We start from the raw sequence: 23,226 nt of genomic DNA, 5'->3' as shown, positions 1-23,226 counted from the left end.
ATTTAAGATTTTATGATTTTGAAATTTAGGTTTATAAAATTCTAATATTTGAAGATTCAAGTCTTAGTTTTCTAGAATTTTGAATTTCTAAAAATTTGTTGAAAATTTCAAATTCCTATGATCCTGAAAAATTGATTCTTAGATTTAAGGTTTAGTAAATCAAATCATGCTAGAAATTTAAACATTGGGAAAATTCTATAACTCAAAAATTCAAAATTTGTTTGATTTTAAAGATTCTAAAGTTTAAATAATGTGATCCTAAAGATTCTAGAATTTTGGAACGCGTTTGAAAATTTTAAATTCCAAAATTTTTGAATTCTAATAAAAAGAAATATTTTTTTATGGAATTGAGAGTTTCTCACACCTGAATGATAAAAGTCTTGTGTTCGAGTCCCCCTTTTGACATTCCAATGAGAATTTCGGTATTTCGGAGTCTTTGAACTTGAAAGCAAATAAATTTTTAAACTTTAGAAATTTACATTAATAAAATTTTAAAGCTTTAAAAATAAATTTTGAAATTCCAGAATTTCAAAGAACACAAAGAAATAGATATCTTAATTCTGAATCTTTAAAATTCTAAAATCGTTGAATAAGAAAATCAAATTTTAGATGTAAGTTTTTTAGCATCTTAGAATTTAAAGAGTTTTCTACTACGTTAGAATTCAAAAAACACAATTTCTAGAATCTTCGAATCCTAGATCTTGAAAAGTAATCTCCAGTCCATAGAATCTTTAAAATTATAAAACCTTAAACACTAATCTCCACCAAAATTGTTAGAACTTTGGAATCTCAAAATTTTTATTGTTATCTAAAATGATTATATTTAGGGATTTTAGAATATTAAAAAGAAATATTCAAAATCTTAGAATCTAATAACTTTTTGATTCTCAAAATCTTTTAGAGCTGGAAAACATAATAGAATTTTTAGATCTCCGGAAGCTTTAGAATTAAATTTTAGATGTAAAATCTTAGTTTAAAAAGCTATCTTCACATGTTGAAATTCTTTAATAAGATGAAAAAATAAGATTCTTAAAATTCTGGATCTTTAAAACTTTTAGAATTTTGGTATTTCGGAATCTTAGAACTTTTTTGAAAATTTAAAAATTCTTATGATACTGAAAAATCGATTTTTAGATTTAAGGTAGTAAATCAAATCATGCTCGAAATTTAATGATTGGGAAAATTCTATAACTCAAAAATTCAATTTTTGTTTGATTTTAAAGATTTTAAAATTCCAAAATTTTTGAATTCTAATAAAAAGAAATACTTTTTTATGGAATTGAGAGTTTTTCACACCTGAATGATAAAAGTCTTGTGTTCGAGTCCCCCTTTTGACATTCCAATCCGTTCCAAAATGTCGTCGTTATTCAAAAAGTAATCTAAAGCAAAAAAAATCCCCTGACTTGTCATTTTCTCGTAATTCTTAATTCCCCCAAGTTCGACAGGCTTGCCAGCTACCATAACTTTCTCTAAATGAGAAAAAAAAATACTAAAAATGTAACTAAAAATAAACCAACCATAATCCTGCGGAAAAATGGCGGCGATCCACGCCATTTCGCGTTCCCCAACGTTGGTATCAGGCTCAATGATGTCCGTTTCTCCATCTAGTGTGACAATATTTCGGCTTAAAAATCCCTAAATTGACAAAAAATTACCACAAAACCCCTTCTTGTACAGTTCAGCCGCATATTTCTTCGTGATTCTTTGCAATTCAATTGGTTTGTAATTCAGGGGGTTGATTTTGACCCCCCCATGCCCCCCAGCAAGTCTCACCCCCATACAAGCATGTTTATAAGTCGCTAAAGTCGCCAAAGCTTTGACATGGTCACGTGTCAAGTCCTGTTTCACCCTCAAACCACCCAAACAAGTACCAAACCCGGAATACAAGCCATGTTGGGCCCGGAACCCACGTACCATCTCCTTGGTACCATTCTCAAGCTGGATGGGGAACCGGACATCGATGAGGGAGTTACACTGGTCCAAAATTTCGATCACTTGAGACACTTTTCGAACCGCTTGAGAATCGGTTAGGTTCGGTTCGTGGTTTTTCACTTGTGAAACTAGTTTCGGGAAACAGATCTCGTAGGCGCGATGGAGGTACCAGTTGACTTGGTCGAAGAAGGCGGCGTTTACGAGGTAAAAGGAGTTGCGGTAGCGTTCGGGGATCTCGTAAGAAAAATGGGATTTTGGGAGTTTCAAAGACATTTGTGTCAAAAGTGAAATGTGACTTTTGGTGATTTTTACCAACTTGATGAAGGAAGGGTGGCAGGACTGGATATGTTTTGAGTTTTTTGGACTAAAACTCAATAGATTTGTAAATCTTAATACCAGTTTCAAAAGTGTTGAGTAGACTTTTTTAAGAATCTTTAATCTTAAGATTTCATCTTTAAAACTATAATTTAGAAATTAAGATATAGATTTGTAACTCAGAATCTTTAAGAATGATGAGTTTTTTAACTTAAGAATTATTAGAATTTTGGTAGCTTTGAAATTTTGTTTTTTTATATTGTCTAGGATCACATAATCTAAGAGCTCGAAAAACAAATTTTTGATTTTTAGAATTTTTAAAAGCATGGAATACATAACACCGGAATCTTTAGAATTTTAAACCTGAGAAACGAATTTTAAATTATTTTTTTTTAAATCTTGTAATTTAAAAAGTTGTCTTCACATGTTGAAAAAATAAGATTCTTGAATTTCTGGATCTTTAAAACCTTTCGAATTTCGGAATCTTTGAACTTGAAATTAAATAAATTTTTAAACTTTAGAAATGTACATCAAAAAATTTTAAAGCTGGGGATTTAAAAATAAATTTTGAAATTCCAGAATTCAAGAACACAAATAAATAGATATCTTAATTCTGAATCTTTAGAATTTTAAAATCTTTGAATAAGAAAATCAAATTTTAGATGTAAGTTTTCTAGGATCTTAGAATTTGAAGAGTTCTCTACTACGTTAGAATTCAAAAAACACAATTCTTGAATTTCTAGAATCTTCAAATCCTTGATCTTGAAAAGTAATCTTCCATCCATAGAATCTTGTTTAAAATTATAAAACCTTAAACACTAATCTCCAAAGATCAAAATTGTTAGAATAACTTTGGAATCTTAATTTTTTTTTCTAAAATCTTTATATTTAGGGATTTTAGAATATTAAAAAAAAAGTATTCAAAATCTTAGAATCTAATAACAATAACTTTTTGATTCTCAAAATCTTTTAGAGTTGGAATACATAATAGAATTTTTAGATATCCGGAATCTTTAGAATTAAATTTTACATTTAAAATCTTAGTTTAAAAAGCTGTTTTCACATGTTGAAATTCTTTAATAAGATGAACAAATAAGTTTCTTGAAATTCTGAATCTGTAAAACCTTTAGAATTTTGGTATTTCGGAATCTTAGAATTTGAAAGTAACTAAATATTTAAACTTTAGAAATACAGAATGCGCCAGAACTCGCGCCCCCAGAGAAAATTTTCAAGTAAGGTAAGATACCAGGAACTTGTAAAAAATGTTTAAAAAATTCTATCTGTCAAAAAATTTTGACATTTATTTTTTGACATTTGACATTTTTTTATATCCATTTAATGATAATGATGATTTTGTATATGTTTTTTTACAATTATTTAGTAAAGGGACAAAAATTTTACCAATAAAAGCCACAAATAACAATGAACAGAGTTACAATTTTGGATACAGCTTCCTTGTTTCCTCTTTTAATAGCCTAGAGCAAAAAAACTAGAAAAAGTATTTTTCCAACAGAAATAAATTGAGTCAAAGTGCAAATTTTAAACCCTCATAACTTCGAAATTTTTATAGATAAAATTTTTTTAACATTTTTTCCATGTTCCTGTTATCTTACTTTATATGGCATTTTTCTCTGGGGCGCGAGTTCTGGCGCACCCTGTATACATCAATAACATTTTGGAGTTTAGGGGCTTGAAAAATAAATTTTGTAACTCCAGAATTTTCAAGAGCACAAAGAAATAGATATCTCAAATCTAAATCTTTCTTGAATTTCTAGAATCCTCAAATCTTTAATCTTGAAAAGTAATCCCTAATCCATAGAATCTTTAAAATCATAAAACCTTAAACACTAATCTCCAAACATCAGAATACTTTGGAATCTTTTTATTTTTTTCTAGAATCTTAATATTTAGGAATTTTAGACTATTAAAAAAGAAATATTTAAAATCTTTAGAGCTGGAATAGATAATAGAATATTTAGAATTAAATTTTAGATTAAAAAAGCCGTCGAAGTAAAAATAAGCATAGAAAAAAAGCTTTGTTGTCGAAACTCGAATTTTGGAGTCAAGATCTTTAGCATCTTAGAATTCAAATAGTTCTACTACGTCAGAATTTTCAAAATTTTGAGTCATTAGAAAATACAATTCTTGAATTTTTGAATCTTCAAATCCTCTAGAACTTAAATTAAAATCTTGAAAAGTAATAATTGATCTTCAAGACTTTTGCAATAGAATGCTGATCTTAAGCAGTAAATTTCCAAAATCTAACTTTGAAATCTTAAGAAGTAAATATCTTTCATAATATTGGAGCTGGTAAAAAAACAATAATTAACCATCGAAATTTTATTGAAATAAATCAATAACAATTGGCGTTAAGTATTATGTACATAAAATGAGTGAACAAGTGCACGATCAAAATACTGGTAAACAAATTTCAAAAAAATTTTTTTTGCGTAATAATGGTTTAGAAGGTAAGTCCAGCTTCTGAGTAAGTATTGAAGATTTTTTCAATCGAGTTAATGTAAGCGGCCGTTCTCAAATCCAAGCCCAGATTGAACTTCATTGCGGTTTTCATAATCGCCTGAAAAAAAAAACACAAAATTAATTTTCAGTCAAGAAATGAGTGACGTAACCTTTACTCGTCAACCACCACCAAAAACCTGAAAAAAACGAAAACGAAACATGAGAAAATTACCAAAACACAAAACTTGCCCCCCGATTTCTCCACCACAAAAAAATTATTATTATTGTTATTAAAAAAAAAACCTCTTACTTTGGCCGATCTTTCCATGGTGTAGTCCAACCCCGAATGCACGATATCCTTCTCGGAAGCCCCCGCTATTCTCTTACTGAACGACTCACTGGGGGTCACTGGGATTTTGCCCCCCACACTGCCAAATCTGCGTTCGAGGGACTCCTGCACCGATTCTGAAACCCCAATTTTCGCCAAAAATTCTCATTTTTTTTAAATTCTTACGCAACAAGTGGTAATTTGAATCCCTCTCGTATTTGAAAGTGAGTCTTCCATAGGACACGTGATTGATATTTTTCAACCATTCGAAGAACGAAACTGTTACACCACCAGCGTTTATGTACAAATCGGGGATCACGAGAATATTTTTTTCAATGAGGATTTGATCGGCGGCGGGAGTGGTGGGGCCGTTAGCCGCCTCGGCGATAATCTAACAAAAAATGTATTTATTTTTTTGAAAAAAAAAAAAAAACGGTCCTACTTTGGCCTTAATTTTATGAGCATTTTCCTTGTTTATGACCTTCTCGGTGGCCGCAGGGACCAGGATATCGCACTCTTCGTACAATAAACTGTCACCCTCGTAGGCCTTGGAACCGGGGAAACCCACAATTGTTCCGTTGGTCATCCTGTAGTCTTCCAATTCCTACAAGCATTAAAAAGGTTTTTTTTTAATTAAATTTTATTGGGTCGAGTTTGAAACATGAATTTCTTGAATTGAATTGAGGTCCGAGAGACAGAAAAAAGTGCATAAAATTATTTTTCTTACCTTTGGGTCTAGCCCATTGGGGTTATAAATCGACCCATCGTGCTCCAGCACTCCAATACACCTCGCTCCGGCCCTGTGCAAATACCTCATAGTATGCAACCCCACATTACCGAACCCTTGAACGATGAAAGTCTTCCCGCCCCATCCAGGCGTGGTCCCACACAGACTCATATACGCCGCCTCATTGACGAAATTATCCAATCCGTGAAAAACGCCACGCCCAGTAGCCGAAACACGCCCATGAATACCGCCCTGATTGATAGGTTTGCCCGTAACACAGGCGTGGTTATTAATATCTTGATAACCGATGGTTTTTGAGTACGTATCGGCAATCCACGACATTTCTCTCTCTCCTGTACCCATATCGGGGGCGGGGACATCAATACTGGGACCAATAAAACCCTTTTTCGCCAATTCGAGAGCGAAACGACGTGTGATTTTTTCAAGTTCGTGTTCGGTGTATTCTTTAGGGTTGATTTTAATACCGGCTTTGCCACCACCGAAGGGCACATCGACGCAGGCACATTTGAAGGTCATTAGGGCTGATAAGGCCTTGACTTCGTCGCGAGACACGTCCATCGAGTACCGGATACCTGAAAAAAAAATGCATTATGCAACCAACAAAACTAATTTTCTCATTCTATTTATTATCTAAATAAAATCTGTATAAAAGGAATTAAAATAACTAACCGTTAGTTTATGAACAGTGTTTTTGGTAAAAAACCCAACACACATTACAAGTTATGCAACCAGTAATTCATGTGTTTTTCTAATTAATCAAATTAATTAATTATTTGAGTATTATGTGTAAACAAATTACATTAACGATCATCAGGCGACTAATAATTTGAGACTGAAGGCGTTTTTGATAAAAATAAAATAAAACAAAATTTTAGCTATGCAACCAATAATACGCACAACTCTTGATTATTAATTGAATTAATCAATTAGAGCTTATTCCATATCTGGTGGCGAACTGACAGTGACAGAAAAGACACTTGGAGTGCGCCCACTTGCTTAAGATAAAAAAATACATGGGCGTACTTTTTTTCTTTAAAAATTTTGAAGACAAAGATTGTTAGGAATATCATTTTTGAAAATTCTTTTCATGCGTTAACAATTTAATAATTTGTTCATTATTCTTCATCTTATGTACGAGAACCTACTTATTATAATGTTTTAAAGAATAACAGTGGTTTTGAAATATTATTTCATACGACGCCTATGAACAATATTTTTTTTAATAGTAAACATATGTTTAGTGTCAAAATTCAGTCATTTTTGACAACGTCAGTTCGCCACCAGATTTGGAACAAGCTATACCTAAGTAATATTTGTAAGAAATTAAAATACCGAACATTAGTAATATTGGTAATTAGTTATACAAAATGTTTTTGATAAAAAATAAAAAAAAACGAGTAAATATGCAAAAAATTTACAAATTATTATTTTTAAATTATATACAGGGTGAGTCAATGATGCAGTAACAAAACTATTAAATAATCTAATAATATCAATAATAAACTATCTATTCAAAAATTGCAATTCTCAATCATACAGAATGTTTCATAATTTCAGGACAGCGTCAATTTTTTTTGCAAAAAATGGTAATCTACGTATTGTTTTCATAATCCCATTTGCCTTGAAGAGTTTTATACAACCGTGTTCTATTTTTCAATTTCACTTGCAGCGTTGCCAACTTAACGAATTTTAATAAATTTGAAAATATGCACATGTTGTATCATAAATCCTTCTAAATATTTCAGTTTTAAGAATAAAAAAGTAAAAATTCGCAAGTTGGTAAACAGAGCATTGGTATATTGTTCAATATAATTTATTTATACAGGGTGTTACCAAAAAAATGGTAATTTTTAATTCAATTTTATTAAATTAATTTTCTGTCTTTCACAGTTTTCAAAATATTACATTTTCTTTTAAAAGTATACTTCAAATGTGACAAGATTTTTCATGACTCACACTGTATACAGGGTGATTTTTAGCCGAAAATAAATAATGACATTTAAACGAATTTGAAAAATATTTTTTTATTTGTGAAATTAGGCCATAAATAAAAATTCTACAACGCATGCCGTTTTTTAAAGATCATCCTGTATAAAAATAAAGTGAAAAAAGTTTCAATTCAAAATTATTGACAACTATACTGGGTGACCCAAAAAACTAGTATATATAGCTTCTAAATCATTAATTTTTTTACTATTAATTACATACGAAATATTAAAAAAAAATTGTATTCCATGATACAAAGTGATTAATATTTATTTGTCAGGGGTACACAAATTCCACTATAAAAATCGCTCCCTGGCGTTGGAAACAATCTCAATTTTATTTATAGTTTATTTTTGCACATGATAACTTTCTGACTGTTGCCAAAAAAACAAGAAAAAACTCGAAAAAAAACCGACTGCAATTAATTATTTACATAACCTTTCGTTTAAAATTTTTCCCATCGTTTCATTTAATGTAATTTGATAATTAAGTGATAAGGAATATTGTAGAACAAATGTTACCAACCACTCGAGTGTTGTTTTATTTTTAAACACATTTCATTAATATTCAAGGACGTTGTCATTGAATTTATTCGAGTGGTTTTTGTAGAGAAAAAAATCGATCTGTAGTTTCGTTTCGAGGTGAAAATTTATTATTATTGTCCTTGTTGCGTAAAGGATCACAAGTTTTCGTGAAAAATAAATGATAAATATGACGCAAATCAAAAATCGGTTTGTGTTTATTTTTACGTTAACAGGTATCAAGTGTTATCATGTACCACTTTGATACCGGAGATTAAATAAGTATTAATCAAATATGTAATTTGAAAACACGATGGTTTAATTGATTAGTGTGTGAGAGATAACAATTTGCGGAAACAGCACTCGAAACTTTTTTATTGAGTTAATTATTTGTAATTGTGTTAAAATTATATGTTTCTTGCAAATAATAAAAAAAATAAACAATCGGATTTTGCAACTTTTTAACTAATTTCTTGCTTCATCACGCGCTGCTATCAATTTTTATTTATTCATTTCGTATTAATTATTAATAGAGGAATATTTCAAATACGAGTTTAATAAAATGTCACTTGCACGAATTATTTCTAAAGATGTTGAAAACCTCGAAAAATTTGATGTTTTAAACAAAGAACAAAAATAAAAGTATAATCTAAAATCGAAATTTGATGATTTTCACACACATTTTTCATGAACAAATTATTTTGATCAATTCAAATTTTTTTTGACAAAATTGGACTTTTTTCGGGTTAAAATAAAAATATTGGACCAAAAAAAAAACAGACGATTAACTGAAATTTAACATAATTGAGAAAAAATTATAAATACAGACAAAAACAATAAAAAATGTAACATTTTTTTTTTAATAATTTAATTCTTTAATTTAACTGGTGATGAAATAGTATAGTATTACAACCCAGTTTGGTTAATCTTAAATAAAGTACTTTTTCTCGACCAAGGGATGTAATGACATTTCCCGACCTCCAAAAAGCAAATTACTAGTGTTTTTGAATATCTAATTTGCTTTTCACAACTTTCTGGCTTATTATTGCACTTTGAAAATCTATTATTATTAGTTTTTTTTTTCATATTTTCTTTAAGTTAATAAAAAATAATAAAAAACTGCTAACCCTGTATTTGCAATTTTTAAAAAAGTCGCTAAAAATGTAATGCAATTTATTAAAATACAAAAAAAAGATGAATAAAAACAAAAACAATAATAAAAAACGAATTGACATTTTTTTCTAGTAATTTTTCGTAGTTGGTGATAAAATAGTACATTAGAGCCGTGTTATATTAGAGCCACGTTTTGTATACTATTTTATTCGCAATAACACTTGGTTTAAATAATATAATATTTGTGTTTCTGTCATTCTGTCTCGTAACCTTGGTATACAAAAATCAAAAGTAAAATTCTAATCTGAAATCAAAATTTAATGATTTTCACACAGTTTTCGAAAATTGAACAAATTATTTTGATCACTTCAAACTATAGATAATACATTTTTTTGACAAAATTTGACTTTTTTCTAGTTAAAATTTGTAATTAAATTCAAAAATATTGAACCAAGAAAACAGCAACTAGAGAAAATTGAGAAAAAATTATAAATAAAAATAAAAACAGTCATAAAAATTAAATCAACATTTTTTTTCTAATAATTTTTCGCAACTGGTGATGAAATAGTATATTACACCCAGTGTGATTAGAGCCCACCACCGACTCGTAACCTTGGTAATCTTACACAAAGTACTTTTTCTCAATCAACGGATGTAATGACATATTTCCCGACCTCCAAAGACCATACAGATTACTATAGTTTAGTTTTTACTTTTCACAACTTTTTGACTTATTATTGGACTTTGAAAATCTATTGTTATTCTTTTCATACTTTTTTAAGTTAATTGAAAATAATAAAAAACAGCTAACCCTGTATTTGCAATTAAAAAAACTCGCTTAAAATTAAGAAAAATTATTGTATAATTATAAACAAAAACAATAATAAAAAGTAAGTTGACAATTTCAGTAATTTTTCGCAAGTGGTGATGAAATAATACATTAGGATAGTCCACTACCACGGTTTGTATACTATTTTATTCCCAATATCACTTCGTTTAAATAATATAATGTTTGTGTTTGTTATTTTGTCTGGTAACTTTGGTACACAAAACACAATCTGACATAAATTATATCTTCCCGACCGTGGGATGTAATGACATATTTCCCGACCCCAATCCCTGTTTTTATTACATAATTTTAAATTAATTGAAAATGATAATAAACATTTTTTGCGTTTGATTGGCAGATATTTCTATAAAATTCGAATAATCAAGTGTCAATCATTTACGACTCAAATTCAGAATTGCCAACCCAAACCCGTTGAATTTTCATGCGTAGAAATAAATATACCGGGTGTTGTGAAATAAATAAAACTTTTCCCACGCTTATCATGAATGAGGCAACTTCAAGCACTTGCAGTTCCATTCATGCTTATCATTTTTACTCCTCTGATAAGCAAATTTATCAGTCGCCACACCTCTGGATAATTTTAGCCCGAGCTCTCGCTGTCTATTTTTGCCCCACTCACCTCCTTTGCAAGGCGTCCTGTGGGTGCTGTGCTGCGCCCGGTACCCCCTCACAATCTCGTACTCCCCATTATCCCTCCTAATGGGGAACGCCACCTCCAAAATGTGGTCGCATTGCTCCATCAGCGTCAGAATCCCCTTGACTTTGGCCTTGCGTTGGTCGAGGGTCAACCGACTCCCCTTCACCTTGGCCAAATCCTCCACCAACTTGTCTTCAACGAGGATACAAGACCGGTGGAAGAAATACTCGACCATGTCGAAGAAACGGGGGTTGGGGTGCGTGGGCATGTCTTTGAGCCGGTCAGGGATAACATGGTCGGCGTAGCCCCGGCTTTGGAGACACGGGACGACCTTCAACAAGGGGGACAGCTCGTTGAGCTTCGGGAGAGACTTAAGAGTCAACATCTTGACTACACGACTCAGCACACACTAAAAAAAAGGCTTACGTAATTAACCCCTAACCTCACTTTTCAGACCACCACTACCAACCTGACGCGATGAAAGTCACAAGAATGAACGCAAAAAATCAAAAACGGGCTTTTATCACACAAATGCAACGATAAGTGGGACCGAACGAGATAAAAACCCAGGCTTATCACACTGATAACGCGATAATTTTTAACCGTCTTACGTAAACGCAATTCTAACACCACTACTAGCAATCCGATAAAAGACACACAAATAAACCGCAAAATATTTTTATTACACAAATGCAACGATAATTAATTAAGTGACATAAAAACCCAATATTATCTCACTGAACAAATAAAAAAAATTTAAAAACACATTTGTTTGTATTATGTAATTGCGCATGCGCACACTATTGACAGTTGAGGTTATGTAATGTTGACAAAAATTTTGAAAATTGTTGATTTTGGTTGAATTTGGGCAATGGATGAGCAAGCACGCACGATTTGGTGTGGCAACCTATCAGAGAAGGTGACCGAGGAGCTCCTATGGGAACTTTTCTTGCAAGTGGCCCCCTTGGAACGAGTCCGGATTCCCACCGATAAAAGTGGCCGCAAGTCGTCTTATGGCTTCGTCACAGTCAAACACGAGTGTTCAGTTAGTTATGTTGTCCGTATGCTCGACGGTACTCCACTTTACGACCGTCGAGTTATAGTGAAACCGAAGGGACAAAATCAGAGGGATGCTCCCCAAGACAGGGGGCCCTACCAGCAACACAATCGGGCCCCTCACCGACCAGTGCCCTACCAGAGATACGATAATCACAAACAGAACTGGAATAATAATTATAGGAATAGGAGGCGGTATTAAATAAATTTTTTTGTAAAAAAAAATAAGTGTTTTATTGAAGTTAGATGAGGAAGACGATTCCGTCCGACATCATGACTTGGTTGTCTTCGGTCATGCGGACGATGGCTGCTTGGATTTCGCCCTGGCTGAAGGGGGCTGTATTGTCGGTGTTGAGGGTGTCACGGATGCGGGCCACACTCAGAGACTGCGCCCTAATGTCGCGGAAGGCCCGATGGAGCCCTGTACGAAACTGAGTCAATCTCTCATTAGTGATAGTCGCAGGAGTTGAGTCAATTTCCATTGTTTCTGACTCCTGAGTTGGCATTTCTTCATCGATTTCTTCCACTTGTCGCGATTTCTTCACCCTTTGGGACTCTTCTTCGTCCATTTCTTCCTCTCCAGAGTCCGACTCAGAGTTCCTGCGCCTCTTTTTCTTCTCCTTCTCTAGAACTTTCTTGAAATAGGCGAATTGCACCAGCTCGATGGCGGCATGGGCGTCTTGGGGGGCCACCACGCGAGACATGCGGGCCTTGGCGTGGGCCGTGGCCAACCGGATCATGGTTTCGAGAGTACGGGGCGTGACCGGTTGTGTCTAAAACCCCAATTTATCAATTTTTAGACCCAGAAAGGGGCGAAACTCACCCTCGCGACGTGGTTCTCGAGCATGTCCTCCGACCTGAGTTTGGAGTACTCATCGGCGATTATTTCCGAAGCTTGTTCGGTCAACGTCGGTTTGAGGATTTTCACGAAATGGATGTATTTTCGCATAAAATCGACACTTAGGATTTTATCGGTTTTTTTGCGACTTGTGCCGTGTAAAAGGGCGTCGTATTTCTCATACATGGGGGTCACTTTGTCGTCGTCGACCTCGTCGGGGCGCATGGTGCTTAACATGTCGACGCTTGAGCCCATTGGGAGCACTTCGCCGTCTTGCTCCCCAGGGTTCCTGAAAATTTTCATTTTTTTTTTACTAAACCATAATTTTGGGGCGTCCGAAAGTGGTTTCACTTTTCCCGTCGGCCTTATACTTTTCGAGAATTTTTTTTCTTTTTTTGATTACGAATTTCTGTCTCAAAAATATTCAAAACGTGGTTTTTGGGCCCTAAATTACGACGAGACCAGATAAAATGCTCTACGACAAACAGTTTCCGAGATCTAAATCACGACGAGAGCGGTTAACATGCTCTACGACGAACGGTTTTCGAGTTATTATTCGGCTATTTCGAGCGTTTCCATGCGCTGACCTTGAAATATCAAATCGATTTTTTACAGTTTCCTGTAATTCAACAAGTTATAATTATCTATTTTGAAAATTTGGAAAGGTTTTTTAAATTTCTGAGTAAATACAAGCCGCAAGAGAAGTTATAATCGGATTTATATTTTCTATATTTTTGACAATTTTCTCTACAACTGTTTATCGTAGGACATGGATTGTATATGATAGAAAATTAAATTTGCTTTCCAACGATCCCAAATCCAAGACGCTAGCGCCAATAGTTCCGGAGTTATTAGCAATAATGTATTTAAGAATATGTGGAATTAGAGCAATTAAAATAATGGAAATTGGAAAGAAGAAGAAATTAATCAAATAACACAAACAAAGAAGAAGAAAGAAGGAAGAATCAATAAAGGAGAAAAAAGGGGGAATAAAAAAGAAGGAAGAAGAAGGAAGGGGGAAAAAGAAGAAAAAGAAGGAAGAAGGAAGAAAAAAACAGGAAAAAGAAAGAAAGAAGAAGAAAAAAGAAAGAAGGAAAAAGGAAAAAAAAAAGAAAAAGAAAAAAGAAGATGGTAGACGGAAAAAAAGAAGGAGAAAGAACTAAGAAGAAAAAGAAAGAAAGTAGAAGAAAGCAATAAGAAGGAAGAAAGAAATGTAAGAAGGAAGGAGAAGAAAAAAAAGATGGAAGAGGAAGGATAAATGAAGAAAGAAGAACTCAAGTTCATAAAAAACACAAACTCACCTATATCTATGCATTCTAACCACGTGATCCGAAATCATCGAATCATGATCCTCATCAACCGAATCCAACATCACGAACAACAAATCAAAACGTGACAAAAGCGAATCTTGCAATCCGATGTTTTCCATTGGTGTCTTATATTGATCGTACTAGAAAACAGCCAATCAAATCACGAGTTAGAAACGCATCAACCAATCACATACCTTTCCATAAACCGGATTGGCGGCGGCTAAAACCGAACATCGGGCGTTCAAACTGGCATGGATACCGGCCTTGGCGATAGTCACACGTCCCTGTTCCATAACCTAAAAATAAAATAAAAATATAGAAAAAAAGTAAAAAAATAAAAAATACCCACCTCATGGATGGCAGTTCGGTCCATATCCGACATTTTATCAAATTCATCAATACAAACAACCCCACGATCAGCGAGGACCATAGCCCCGGCTTCAAGACGCCTTTCACCGGTCTCCTGATCGGTTGTAACCGCTGCGGTTAAACCCACACCGGAGGAACCGCGACCGGTGGTGGGGATAGCACGAGGGGCGGTGCAAAGCACATACCTGTCAAAAACACCCAATCACAATCGACTAAATTTTAAAATCTAGTCAACTCACCTAAGGAGTTGCGATTTGGCAACACTGGGATCACCAATCAACAACACGTTTATATCACCCCTCAGTCGTGTCCCATTGGGCAAAACCTTTTCAACTCCGCCCAAAAGAAGGCACAAAATCGCCTTTTTAATATACTCATGGCCGTGTATAGAGGGCGCTAATGATTTGGCCAACAAATTGAAAACGTTTTTGTTAGATTTTGCCAAATTCTTGCATTTCGCAACGTCTTCACGTGAGATCGAGGGGTTCGCCTCTTTGCTCAATTGGGACACATTGTTCGCAATCACCACAGTACTGAAAACGTTAAAAAACAAAATGAAAAATAAAATGGAATTTTGGTACCAATCTTCAAATTCTAAAACTACTAGTGTCATTCAACGTTAAGAAAAAAGTTACCAGATTTAAAATTCAGCGCCAATTACTATTATTATTATTATTATTACCGGAAAATCCCATTGGTGAAGCTCCCCTGTTTGTTAGGGAGACAGCGGTAATTACCGACGACTTGGATTCGGTCCCCCGGTTTGCACTTATCAACGAGGTCATTATCGCAGATGATGTCAACGGAGCGGGGCAACTGCCCCGCTGGGGCTTTTTCAGGCATTTCCTGAATAGAAATAGTCTGATGGTCTTTATAAACTGAAAGCCCAAACTCAGTCTCCAATAAATTGCCATCCTCATCCTGAAACACCGAAATTAATTGAAAAAAACGCTAGTTAGACATGACTGACTTTAGTGGGGTACACCGATGATGTGGGGAAGGCGTCCAAAGACGTCAAATCTGTGTATTTCCTCTCCATCACTTTTTTTGTCACTGGACAATAATGGACACTTCTTACGACCTTCGGGTGCACCAACGAGCCTTAAAAACAATATAAAAACACTCGAAAAACCTCGACAAGCCCTACATTTCGTGACAATCCCCTCAACACAGACCAAATTCCCCAAAAACCGCGACGTTAGCGTCCTTGGAGTAACATGCTTATTCCCAAAACTCCCCTCAAAAGCAATGAAAAACTCATCGTGGTCCTTTGCATAATCGTGCGCGACGGTGTACACATACTCTTTGAGGGCTTTTTGACACGCCGACTGCTCCTCAAAAGCGTTGGTGAGGAGGGCGGAGGCCCTCGTTGGATTTTTACGCCGCAAGTCATTGACATTTACCACAAGCCTCAAACTGTGATCAGCAACCATGTTTTTGACCAGTGTGGCGTACTTGCCTTGGTCTTCCTACGAAAACAGGTTAAAAAACGACAGCCCCCTTGTGACACCAAACACGCACCTCGTCGTCGAGAAAGTCCAAGTATTCGCGTTGGATGTCGCGGAGGCGCTGGTCGAGCTCCTGGGGGTCCATCCTGAGACACAAATTAACACAAAAATCAACGAACAATGAGACAAACAACTGGGAAAAGTTTTGGCGGGAAAACAACCTAGGGGATTTGATGGAGTCATATTGGTATTGTAGTTGTCAAATGTCATTTTCAATTAATGTTTTTTTGTGATTTTAAACATGAAAATAACAGGTTTTTTCTTCTTAATTCACATAATAAGCAACAGAGTTAAATACTTTGGTGTTAATTGTTGTGATAGATCATTGCTGGGGTGGTCCGCTGTAAATTTGGGGTTTTTCGTTGCCATTTTGACGTTTTAAGTGTCAATTGTGTAGTGGGGTTATTGTGTTTTTTTTTTTTCAATTAAGATTGTTTTAGTCGGTGATTAGAGCATTGATGATTGAGAGGAGGCCCCCGGGTTGATTTCCGTGCAAGCCCCCCTTTAATCATGAATGTGTTTCAGCCATGTCGCAACACCTCGGACACGGTGCCCCTCTACCTGCCCCAGCAGCTCTACCTGAAACCAGCTGCTTGTTTGACCATCTCCATCCAATTGCCCAACATAAAAAAGCTGGAAAAGAGCATTTCCCACTGGGAAATCATGGAAAAACTGCGCTCTTTGATCAGCCCCGACGAGTTCAGTGTCCTAAAAGTGTCCAAAACTACTCTCAACTTGGTCCGATTTGAGGCCGAACTCGAGAATAGGACTCGCTTAGAGCGTGTCGTGTCCAAACTGGACAACAATTCCATCAAATTGAAGGAATTCCCCGATTTGTTGCGGGTGAAAGCGAGCGAAGTGAGGACTGAATTTCCCACGAGGCATAAATGGGACGCGTTTTTCCAAGAGGCCAAAGATATGGACGAGATGAAGCCGGGGCAAAGGCCCGACACCGTGCACATCTCTAATTTACCCCGGAAATGGTTCGTTCCTTATCATTTAGCCGAAGACGAGGATGCAACACCATCGGAGAAAATGTTTTACCGGATTTTTGAAAAGTTCGGACAAATCCGGTTTGTGGATATTCCGGTGTGTGACCCTTACCGGAAGAAAATGAAAGACCACATTTCCGGGATTAAGGCACATCCGGTCGATGACAAGGATTTTTTCGAGGGTTATGTCCAATTTAAGGATTACATCGGGTTTACCAAGACTATGGATGCCCTTAAAGGGATGAAATTGGTCCGAAAAGAGGAAGATGAGGCATTTTGTGTCAATATTAAGGTCGATTTTGACCGTTCGAAGCACTTGAGTGATGCCTCAATACGTCGAAGAGAGATAGTGAGAGATAGACTTGTGAAAAAACAACGAGAGAAAGAAGAAAAGGAAAAAAACGAGTTGGATGCTAAGAAAACAAAAGAACTTGATGAGAGGTGTGGCTAAAAAATGTTTTAAAATTTCCGGCCTCGGGTGTCTAACCGCTTGTGTCAATTATAGGCAAAAAGAAATAACATTGAAGAGTGAAAAGGAGCAAAGACGGCGAGAACGTGAACAAAAACGCAAAGCTAAACTACTTGAAAAGCTAAAAATCAATAGTTGTGACGAAATTAACGATAAAATTGCCAAAGAAGAGAAAAAATTGCTTAAAGCTCAGCGCAAACTCGAAGCTATTAGACTTGTGGAAGAATTATTTAGACGAATTAAGGTACAAATCAAATTTTTTACCACACAAAAAATTGTTTCGGTTTTAGGAAAAAAAAGACGAGTTACATATGTATAGTAAGACTAAAAGTGCAAGTGGGGATGAAGTAAGTTTTTTTTTAAATAATACAAAATTTGGGTAATTAAATTTTACAGCTCAAGAGATTCAAAGATATGAGCGAATTAGAAGTTTTGACCCAACGACAGAAGCTTCACAATGCTATTGAGGGCAGAGTCGTATTAAAAAATATTTTATCGGGCAAAAAAAAATCACGTAGTCGGTCCTCGTCCAGCTCTGATACTTCTCTATCACTTGATAATGACCGAAAAGGTACTTTTAATCAAAAAAATAAGAAAATTTTGTATGACATATATATTTTTTGACATTAGAATGACATTAGAATGAAAATTTCAATGACAGAATGTGACAAACTTGGTTAATTGTATCAAAAAGGGAATTCTAACTGTTAAAAAATACAGGCTGTTCCATTAAAAAAAATAAATTTTTAACTCGTTTCACGGTTATGAAACACCCTGTATATGTATAATTGTTTCTAAAACGTCGCCTAGTCACAGCTTTATCACACTGTGAAAACCGTTTTTTGTTATCTTATTAAATAAAGGCACAATTCAAGGATACACAAAAAATGACACACCCGGTATATATCTCAAAATTTTTTGTTTCTGATTTTTAGATCGTAACATTGCCTCTGAAGTGGTGTACGACCCCACGTGGTACAACTACCCTATTTACCCGCCCCCTATTCACGTGTACCCCCCTCGTGGCCGGTACCCCCTCCCGGGTCCGTCTCGAGGTCGGCCTTTCCGGGGTCGGGGTTTCCGGTCGCGCTACCGAGGGGGTTATCGGGGGAAGTACTCGCATTATTCCCCCGAAATGGAGGAGCAGTATATGCGCTACTTTTCGAAATTCTTCTCGGAGCATGATCGAAGGTCAAGGTCACGAACAAGGTCGAGGTCAAGGAGGAGTTATAGTCGTTCGAGGTCGAAATCGAGACATCGGTCGTATAGTAGGTCATCGTCAAGGTCGTACACGCCCAAGAGGACGAGAAAAAGGTCGCGGAGGTCAAAAACGAGGTCTAAAAGTGTGGATAGTTCGAAGTTTGTCTCGCCGAGGAGTTTGAGGAGGAGGTCTAAGTCGTGGTCGATGCCAAGGAGTGGGGAGAAGGGGAGGTCGTGGTCCAAGTCGCCATAATTTTTTATTACGAGTTGAATAAAGTTTTTTTTCTATTATTTTGTTTTGAAATTCCCCATAAAACTACTCAATTATCGTGAAATAGGTCAAAAGTACAATTTTGGTAAATTATCGAGTAACAACACACAAATTAAAACCAATTTTTTGCATTGTACCAAATATTTACGTCCGGTGACACTTCACGCAACTTGCTTACAAAAATAACCTTTAAACAGTTTACAATTCGCCATGATTTGGTCTACATTGTCTCTATTTGTCTTTATTTCCCTCAACGAAGCCCAAATTTACTCACAATCAGGTAAAACTCCCCAAAAAAAAACAATTACCGTAGGCAATATTACAGGTTTCTGTAAAACGGCTACTGGATGTAAAAAAATCGTGACTCCGAACAGCACCCCAAGCCCCATTGTGCAAACAAATCGACCAACCACTAGTAATGACACAGTTAACTCAATTTAATTAATTGATTGTAGTTCCTTTTCCGGTACCAACCATTCCGACACAAACCCCCCCAACTCGCGTCAGCGCCGCCACTACAAGTAACCACAAAGTGTGAAATCCCCCAAATACTCAAATTCTGTTCTAGAATGTGAAGAGTACAAACACCGGATCAAAAAACGCGCCTCTGTTGTAACCTACATTTTTGGTGGTAGCGCCTCTCAAAGCCGGGAATTCCCCCACATGGTAACCCAATCACTGACTAAAAAAACTAAAATCCCTAGTTCTTTTATTCTAGGCGGCCTTGGGTTACGGCCAACCAATTGAATGGCTCTGCGGTGGGAGTTTAATCAGTGAACGTTATGTTTTGACAGCCGCTCATTGCCTAGCAACATCAAATTTGTCCGCCATTTTATTTCCAAAATTCGAATTTTTGACAGTTTTGTTTCAGGGGTGAATTAGTCAAGGTTAGACTCGGTGACCTTGACCTTCAAAGTGTGGCAGATGACGCCCAAGCCCAGGATTACACAGTGTCTCAAAAAATCATACACCCGAATTACCACGCGCCGGCGCAATACGACGATATAGCTTTAATCAAATTGGACAAGGATGTCCAATTTAGCCCTTCTATAGCCCCCATTTGTTTGGAAACCCTGACAAACTTGCCCAATTACAATTTCATTGCGACAGGATGGGGCAAGACCGAAGTCGAGGGTCCCCAGAGCGATATTTTGATGAAAGTCGACTTGGAGTATTTTTCAAATCAAATTTGCCGCCAAAATTACGCCAACGTTGCCAGTGAATACCTGTCAAAGGGGATCGACGACAAGAGCCAGATATGTGCAGGGAGTCGCACCACCGAGAAAGACACGTGTCAGGTTGGCAACATTGCAGTAAAAATACACGTTTATTTTGGCAACACTGTATTATAACTTATAATAATGTGGCAACGTTGCATCGGTTGCATAATTTTCTTATTTTCTAGGGCGATTCGGGGGGTCCCCTTCAAATCCGAATTGACGTCCTATATTTAGTCGGGATCACGTCCTTTGGAAAGATTTGTGGTATCCCAAACAGTCCTGGGGTCTACACCAGAGTCTCATATTACGTACCTTGGATCGAAAAAATCGTTTGGCCTCAATAATAAAACTATAACCTCAAAATTCGAATCAATTCATTCAAAATTTCCACACTCCTAAATGCAATAATCCCACCCGAGTTACATACTTTTTTTTCAGTGTATGTAACACTAGTTATAGAGTTATTTATTAAGGCGTCCCCATAGACGACAATATCGCCCCCTAGGGCTCTTAAAATGGCTTGAGGGCCACAAGTATCCCATTTAAAAGTCGTATCTTTTGTTAAAATATAAGCATCAGCTTGACCGGTTATAACCGTTAGGATTTTATAACCGGCACCTGACGCCTCAATTAGGTTATAACCGTTTTCGGTTAGTTTGGTTATAACCTCAGGTGTTTCGCTACTGCTAACACATACGGTTTTGGTGCTGGGGGGTGTTGGAGGGAGGTTGGTTTCAAGGGGATGCCCCCAGAAACAAGTCCCCCAAGGCTGATTTATTACCCCCACCACAGGAAGTCCTGTCTTTTTATCAAAAACCCCTATAAGAACCGTGACACACTTTAAACCTCTTATAGTAATCCCATTAGTAGTTTCCTCAATCCCGTTAATATACTCGGCTGTGGAATCTTAAAATAATAATAATAACAATAATAATAAATAAAATAGGAGATATACCCACCAATTGGGTCTACCCAAACCCCAATTTCCTCGCCCAGAGTAAACTCAATGCTCGGATTTTGCCTCGTCTCGAGTAGTAAAACTTCATTATGCACCTCGTGCGCTAACAAATCCGCAGCTTGGCTATCTTGATTTAAAACAATACGGAGCAAGTCGGCTGTGGCCTCTCGAGTGTCTTTTATTTCAACAGTGATGGAATCCCCGAGTTTGTTAAGAAAAGTGTTGGTTTCTTCGCCGAAAATGGACGATTTGAGTGCAGGGAACTGTATTACCGGCAATGATAAAACACAAAATTGAATGATAAATGTGCTCTGAGGGGGCGCTATTTTGGAATTAGTTGTACAAATTTTTGGAATTTTTTTTTTTTTGAATTATTGGATTTTTTGGAATCACTGGAAGTATTTTTGAAATTACCGAAGACAACTTCTTTTGAAAATACTTTGAATTTCTTAAAACTATCGGAATAATTTGTAATTACAGAAATCATTTCAGAATTACGGAAATTAAGTTGGAATTATAGGAAAAAAATTATATTACGATGAATTATTTAAGTTTTGGTGTAATTATTTCAGAATTGCTGGAATTTCGGTGGAATTTTTTGGAATTACGATGGAATTTTTTAAAGTGGAATTAGTTGTGCACATTCTTTCCAAGTAATTGGAAAAGATTTGGAATTTAATCGAAATTGCTTGGAATTCCTTGTGAATTACTGGATTTTTTGGTATTACTGGAATTATTTTTGGAATTATCGGAGACAACTTTTTTTGAAAATACTTTAAATTTCTTAAAACTATCGGAATTAATTTGTAATTACAGGAATTATTTTAGAATTACAAAAACATGTTGGAATTGCAGGAATTAATTTGGTATAATAGGAATTAATTGAAAAACAATGATACTACAATGGATTATTGGACTTTCGGTGTAATTATTTTGGAATTACATACTGGAGTTTCGGTGGATTTTTTTGGAATTACTGGAATTTCGATGGATTTTTTTGGAATTACGATGTAATTTTTTGGAATTGCAATTAGTTGTGCACATTTTTTTCACTTTTTTCTTACTTTTGCGCCAATGTCGTGTTGCACCAACTGCTGGATGAGGACGTCGGCCAAAGTCTTGAAATCTTCAACAAATCGCGAATTTGCCTCTCTTTCGCTCTTCTTCTGGATGAGAAGATTGAACAAGTGGTGGTTTTGGCGGCACAATCGGGCAATATTTGCCGCTTTTTCCGAAACTATGATCAATTCCTGCAACAAATCCATGACTTAACCTCACAAATGCGATTTTCCTGCAAAAGTAGCAGGAATTGTGAGTCGATGCGATGCGTATTGATTTCTGCGTCGATTCGGGTCGCGCTTCAAATATTGATAGTTTTGAATTTCTTTTAGTGAAATGTGAAAGTTGAGTCGGTTATTGGTTGTAAAATTTTTCTTTAGGAGTTTAAATTTTTTATTATTGGAGATGAATCGAAAGGTTGCGTTTCAAAACAAGTTTTATTGTCTCGATATTTTTAAAACGGAATATATGATAGAAAATGTTCATGAACTGGATGGAAAAATTAATTTTATTTAGTTATTGGAACTTCAAAGGGGATAAGCTTTCAATGGAAGCAAATTTTATGCATTCAATATCCACGGAAACAGATTTATTTATGTGAAGTTGGCCAAAGAGCGCAGAAAATGCGGATTTCCTTGAAAAATTGTAGCAAAACCCAATTTTTTATTTAGTTAAATAAATAAATTACGACCATCGTTAGAAATAATCAAATAAATAGGAGAAAAAAAGAAAAACAAAAAGCAAAAAAACTGAAAAAAATTAATGCAGAGGGAAAATAAAAAGTTTCAAAATACTGATGATCACCTTAAAACTTTGTGCCGAAAATAAAAAATGTTTTACTAATTTTTTTAAATTCTGGCTCAAAAATTACAAAGATATTATCAGCTGATCAAAAACTATGAAACCAAACGTTTTTTGCTTTAACTATTTATTTTTTCAATGAATAAGTTTTTTGAACTTTTTATTTGTTTTGCAAAATTTTAATTTTTTTTTTAAATATCTACGAGTATCTATGTTTTTTAAAGAGACGATTTAAAGAATTACAGTTATCTACATATCATTCAAGTTCTATCAAAACAAAATTCG

At 35.3% G+C, this 23,226-nt stretch overlaps 7 protein-coding genes across 8 annotated transcripts in view; 3 read left to right on the top strand and 4 right to left on the bottom strand.

Moving 5' to 3' along the window:
- The window catches only part of LOC123009869 (glutamate dehydrogenase, mitochondrial-like), a 3,959-nt gene extending 1,732 nt beyond the window's left edge, over positions 1–2,227 (bottom strand). Inside the window, exons 1-3 of the mRNA XM_044406417.1 lie at positions 1,656–2,227; positions 1,518–1,604; positions 1,297–1,469 (exon numbers count right to left, since the gene is read on the bottom strand). Coding sequence (XP_044262352.1) covers positions 1,297–1,469; positions 1,518–1,604; positions 1,656–2,205 — 810 coding nt within the window. The 5' untranslated portion in view covers positions 2,206–2,227. The remainder of the gene's footprint in view (positions 1–1,296; positions 1,470–1,517; positions 1,605–1,655) is intronic.
- A 2,345-nt stretch (positions 2,228–4,572) lies between these two features.
- Positions 4,573–11,596, bottom strand: LOC123009867 (glutamate dehydrogenase, mitochondrial-like). The gene is made up of 7 exons (XM_044406416.1): positions 11,360–11,596; positions 10,873–11,299; positions 5,763–6,355; positions 5,478–5,639; positions 5,222–5,426; positions 5,018–5,172; positions 4,573–4,825 (listed from the first exon to the last, which is right to left on the bottom strand). Exons 2-7 carry the CDS (start codon positions 11,273–11,275, stop codon positions 4,709–4,711), a joined length of 1,635 nt encoding a protein of 544 aa, XP_044262351.1. The 5' UTR covers positions 11,276–11,299; positions 11,360–11,596; the 3' UTR covers positions 4,573–4,708.
- LOC123009875 (RNA-binding protein 7) lies at positions 11,501–12,164 on the top strand. The gene has a single exon (XM_044406425.1). It carries the CDS (start codon positions 11,762–11,764, stop codon positions 12,146–12,148), a length of 387 nt encoding a protein of 128 aa, XP_044262360.1. The 5' UTR covers positions 11,501–11,761; the 3' UTR covers positions 12,149–12,164.
- On the bottom strand, positions 12,154–16,150 carry LOC123009864 (DNA replication licensing factor Mcm3). The gene is made up of 10 exons (XM_044406413.1): positions 15,985–16,150; positions 15,611–15,932; positions 15,434–15,564; positions 15,146–15,384; positions 14,703–14,996; positions 14,444–14,648; positions 14,289–14,390; positions 14,086–14,234; positions 12,770–13,073; positions 12,154–12,719 (listed from the first exon to the last, which is right to left on the bottom strand). The coding sequence occupies exons 1-10, from the start codon at positions 16,054–16,056 to the stop codon at positions 12,189–12,191; spliced, it is 2,349 nt and encodes a 782-aa protein (XP_044262348.1). The 5' UTR covers positions 16,057–16,150; the 3' UTR covers positions 12,154–12,188.
- An 81-nt stretch (positions 16,151–16,231) lies between these two features.
- Positions 16,232–18,920, top strand: LOC123009866 (A-kinase anchor protein 17A). The gene is made up of 5 exons (XM_044406415.1): positions 16,232–17,404; positions 17,469–17,676; positions 17,723–17,779; positions 17,829–18,003; positions 18,368–18,920. Exons 1-5 carry the CDS (start codon positions 16,482–16,484, stop codon positions 18,883–18,885), a joined length of 1,881 nt encoding a protein of 626 aa, XP_044262350.1. The 5' UTR covers positions 16,232–16,481; the 3' UTR covers positions 18,886–18,920.
- LOC123009872 (inositol polyphosphate 1-phosphatase) lies at positions 18,422–22,396 on the bottom strand. 2 transcript variants are annotated; one of them, XM_044406421.1, is made up of 3 exons: positions 22,146–22,396; positions 21,083–21,353; positions 18,422–21,029 (listed from the first exon to the last, which is right to left on the bottom strand). In XM_044406421.1, exons 1-3 carry the CDS (start codon positions 22,344–22,346, stop codon positions 20,473–20,475), a joined length of 1,029 nt encoding a protein of 342 aa, XP_044262356.1. In that variant the 5' UTR covers positions 22,347–22,396; the 3' UTR covers positions 18,422–20,472. The 2 variants fall into 2 exon arrangements, with proteins under 2 accessions (XP_044262356.1, XP_044262357.1); XM_044406422.1 differs by having other exon boundaries at positions 18,424–21,029; positions 21,083–21,344.
- Positions 18,916–20,477, top strand: LOC123009873 (venom protease-like). Its single transcript, XM_044406423.1, has 7 exons — positions 18,916–19,183; positions 19,229–19,318; positions 19,359–19,424; positions 19,472–19,569; positions 19,622–19,725; positions 19,775–20,201; positions 20,309–20,477. Exons 1-7 carry the CDS (start codon positions 19,114–19,116, stop codon positions 20,465–20,467), a joined length of 1,014 nt encoding a protein of 337 aa, XP_044262358.1. The 5' UTR covers positions 18,916–19,113; the 3' UTR covers positions 20,468–20,477.
- Positions 22,397–23,226: the final 830 nt, after the last annotated feature.

Source organism: Tribolium madens, unplaced genomic scaffold (genome assembly GCF_015345945.1).
Source record: "Tribolium madens isolate multiple individuals breed KSU strain unplaced genomic scaffold, Tmad_KSU_1.1 Scaffold_7;HRSCAF=85;Tcas5.2_LG10, whole genome shotgun sequence".
In the NCBI taxonomy this organism is placed as follows: Eukaryota; Metazoa; Arthropoda; class Insecta; order Coleoptera; family Tenebrionidae; genus Tribolium; species Tribolium madens.
The sequence above is the reverse complement of the archived record's forward strand: the minus strand, read 5'-3'. Positions and strand labels throughout refer to the sequence as shown.

Coding starts and splice junctions, on each gene's coding strand:
- LOC123009867 (XM_044406416.1), bottom strand. CDS start 11,275: ATGTTGACTCTTAAGTCTCTCCCGAAGCTCAACGAGCTGTCCCCCTTG. Junction 5,640..5,762: donor CCAATGGGCTAGACCCAAAG/GTAAGAAAAATA, acceptor TAATGCTTGTAG/GAATTGGAAGACTACAGGAT. Junction 5,173..5,221: donor TTCAAATTACCACTTGTTGC/GTAAGAATTTAA, acceptor TTGGGGTTTCAG/AATCGGTGCAGGAGTCCCTC.
- LOC123009875 (XM_044406425.1), top strand. CDS start 11,762: ATGGATGAGCAAGCACGCACGATTTGGTGTGGCAACCTATCAGAGAAG.
- LOC123009864 (XM_044406413.1), bottom strand. CDS start 16,056: ATGGACCCCCAGGAGCTCGACCAGCGCCTCCGCGACATCCAACGCGAA. Junction 15,933..15,984: donor TGGACTTTCTCGACGACGAG/GTGCGTGTTTGG, acceptor CTGTTTTCGTAG/GAAGACCAAGGCAAGTACGC. Junction 15,565..15,610: donor TGAGGGGATTGTCACGAAAT/GTAGGGCTTGTC, acceptor ATTGTTTTTAAG/GCTCGTTGGTGCACCCGAAG.
- LOC123009866 (XM_044406415.1), top strand. CDS start 16,482: ATGAATGTGTTTCAGCCATGTCGCAACACCTCGGACACGGTGCCCCTC. Junction 17,677..17,722: donor AATTATTTAGACGAATTAAG/GTACAAATCAAA, acceptor TTTCGGTTTTAG/GAAAAAAAAGACGAGTTACA. Junction 17,780..17,828: donor AAAGTGCAAGTGGGGATGAA/GTAAGTTTTTTT, acceptor TAAATTTTACAG/CTCAAGAGATTCAAAGATAT.
- LOC123009873 (XM_044406423.1), top strand. CDS start 19,114: ATGATTTGGTCTACATTGTCTCTATTTGTCTTTATTTCCCTCAACGAA. Junction 19,425..19,471: donor CGTCAGCGCCGCCACTACAA/GTAACCACAAAG, acceptor ATTCTGTTCTAG/AATGTGAAGAGTACAAACAC. Junction 20,202..20,308: donor CCGAGAAAGACACGTGTCAG/GTTGGCAACATT, acceptor CTTATTTTCTAG/GGCGATTCGGGGGGTCCCCT.
- LOC123009872 (XM_044406421.1), bottom strand. CDS start 22,346: ATGGATTTGTTGCAGGAATTGATCATAGTTTCGGAAAAAGCGGCAAAT. Junction 21,354..22,145: donor AACACGACATTGGCGCAAAA/GTAAGAAAAAAG, acceptor TTATCATTGCCG/GTAATACAGTTCCCTGCACT. Junction 21,030..21,082: donor GGTTTGGGTAGACCCAATTG/GTGGGTATATCT, acceptor TATTATTTTAAG/ATTCCACAGCCGAGTATATT.